We start from the raw sequence: 2,322 nt of genomic DNA on the forward strand, positions 1-2,322 counted from the left end.
AACAAATCAATTTAGATTTGAATGATTTCAAATGCTATTAGCTAATAAAAACCTCTAGTTTTTTATCATAATTTTTGCTGATTTTTTTAATGGTTATTTATATATTTTTGAAAATTTTTTAAATTCGGAACGAAAAATTCCGAAAAACACCGAAAAACCAAAAACCGGTGAAGACCGAAAACAAAAAATACACCGAAATTTCGGCGGTATGCCGCCGAAATTTTAAACCCTGGTCCCCTCTCTATATATTGCGGCTCGTCCCCCGGCCATAGCCCTCGCACGCTCAGGCATTCCTACTCCCAGCTTCTGCCCTCCTCTCTTCGTTCTCTCTCGTCTCCTCTTCTCGATCGAGCGCTCGATCTGCGGCCCTGTTGTTGACCTGCGAAACGCCGGCCTGAGACGTCGAAGCGGGCGTGGTGACCAGCAGATGGATCCATGGATCAGCAGCCAGCCTTCTCTGAGTCTTGACCTGCACGTCGGCCTGCCGCCGCTCAGCCGCCACCAGGCGCCGGTCGCCTTGGCCAAGCCCAAGGTGCTCGTCGAGGAGAACTTCCTGCAGCCTCCAAAGAAAGAACCAGAGGTACGGGCACGATCCCCGATGGCGTGACTGATCTCGATTGATTGTAGCTAGCAGCAGCCTCCGTGTTTGATTTGATTGATGAGCTGCCCACGACTACGATCGAGTCCAACTGACGGATCCCGTGTGTGCTTGCTTGGGACGCGCAGGTCGCGGCCCTCGAGACGGAGCTCCAGCGGATGAGCGAGGAGAACCGGCGCCTGGCCGAGGCGCTCACGGCGGTGGCCGCCAAGTACGAGGCGCTGCGGAGCCAGTACACGGAGATGGTCGCCGCGGGCGCCGCCACCACCACCGGCCCGTCCTCCGCGTCGGAGGGCGGGTCGGTGTCGCCGTCGCGGAAGCGCAAGACGAGCGAGAGCCTGGACACCGCGGCGGCGGCGCCGGGCGCGCAGCAGCACCCGCACGGCCTGCACGGCGGGCAGCACCCGGGCGCCGCGGCGCCGCCGGACCAGATGGAGTGCACCTCCGGCGAGCCGTGCAAGCGCATCCGGGAGGAGTGCAAGCCCAAGGTGTCGAAGCTGTACGTGCACGCCGACCCGTCGGACCTGAGCCTGGTGGTGAAGGACGGCTACCAGTGGCGCAAGTACGGGCAGAAGGTGACCAAGGACAACCCCTGCCCGCGGGCCTACTTCCGGTGCTCCTTCGCGCCGGCCTGCCCCGTCAAGAAGAAGGTGCAGCGGAGCGCCGACGACAGCACCATCCTGGTGGCCACGTACGAGGGCGAGCACAACCACGTCCAGCCCCCGCCGGCGCCGTCGCAGCAGGCGCACGACGGCTCGGGCGCCAGCAAGAACGCCGCGAAGCCGCCGTCGCCGCCGAGGCCCGCTGCCGCCGCCGCCCCGGCGACGCCTCACCACCCGCAGCTCCTCCACCACCAGCAGCAGCAGCAGCAGCAGCAAGACGTCGTTGCGGCGATGAGCGGCGGCGGGGAGCCCGTGGGCGCGGCGGCCGCGGCGGCGTCGGAGCTGATCCGGCGCAACCTGGCGGAGCAGATGGCGATGACCCTGACGAGGGACCCCAGCTTCAAGGCGGCCCTCGTCACCGCGCTGTCCGGCCGGATCCTCGAGCTCTCGCCCACCAAGGATTAACATACCATCACCATCACACGAGATTCTTCTTGGTTGCTCAGATTTTCTCGCAGCCATGGTCAACTGTTGTTGGCCTTCCTCTGCTCACTGTTCTGGCAAAACAGCGAGAACACTGGACATGAGGATCTGCAGTTCGGCATCAGGAATTCAGGATCAACCGCGCCGCGCGCATCCGGACATGGCGCGGACCGAAGATCATCACGGCGGGTGGTCTGATCGGCCGGCGAGATGGTCGAGTTTAGCAGATCGAAAATAGCACAGGAAACAACATGAAACTGTACAATCCTTATAGGCAAAAAACATTGTTCGCCCATTTTTGCTTGATCAAATGAAATCAATATTTTTTTTTTGAAGAAAGGTTTCCCCGCTTTACTCCAGTGGAACAAAGCATACAAGGTTCATAGGTTCAAAATATTACAGTTCAAAGAAACGTATTCGAAGCGTGTCCGCTGAAGGAACAGAGATCAAATACGCTAAATGCCATAGTAGAAACCGAAACAGGTAGCAACTCAGAAGCCTCAGAAGTGCCCCTGGAGACCTCCCGCGATGTGACCAATTTTGACGACATTGGAACCAATGCTGATTGTGTATGTGTTCTCGGTATCTCCCAGCTTTCTCCCATCAGACGTAGTGGTTGAAGACTTTTCGCCAGCACCT

General features: G+C 58.7%; 1 protein-coding gene across 1 annotated transcript; it reads left to right on the forward strand.

Moving 5' to 3' along the window:
• The first annotated feature begins 238 nt into the window (after positions 1–238).
• On the forward strand, positions 239–2,022 carry LOC120654859 (WRKY transcription factor WRKY71-like). Its single transcript, XM_039932542.1, has 2 exons — positions 239–580; positions 727–2,022. Exons 1-2 carry the CDS (start codon positions 428–430, stop codon positions 1,663–1,665), a joined length of 1,092 nt encoding a protein of 363 aa, XP_039788476.1. The 5' UTR covers positions 239–427; the 3' UTR covers positions 1,666–2,022.
• The last annotated feature ends 300 nt before the right edge of the window (positions 2,023–2,322 follow it).

Source organism: Panicum virgatum, chromosome 1N (genome assembly GCF_016808335.1).
Source record: "Panicum virgatum strain AP13 chromosome 1N, P.virgatum_v5, whole genome shotgun sequence".
In the NCBI taxonomy this organism is placed as follows: domain Eukaryota; kingdom Viridiplantae; phylum Streptophyta; class Magnoliopsida; order Poales; family Poaceae; genus Panicum; species Panicum virgatum.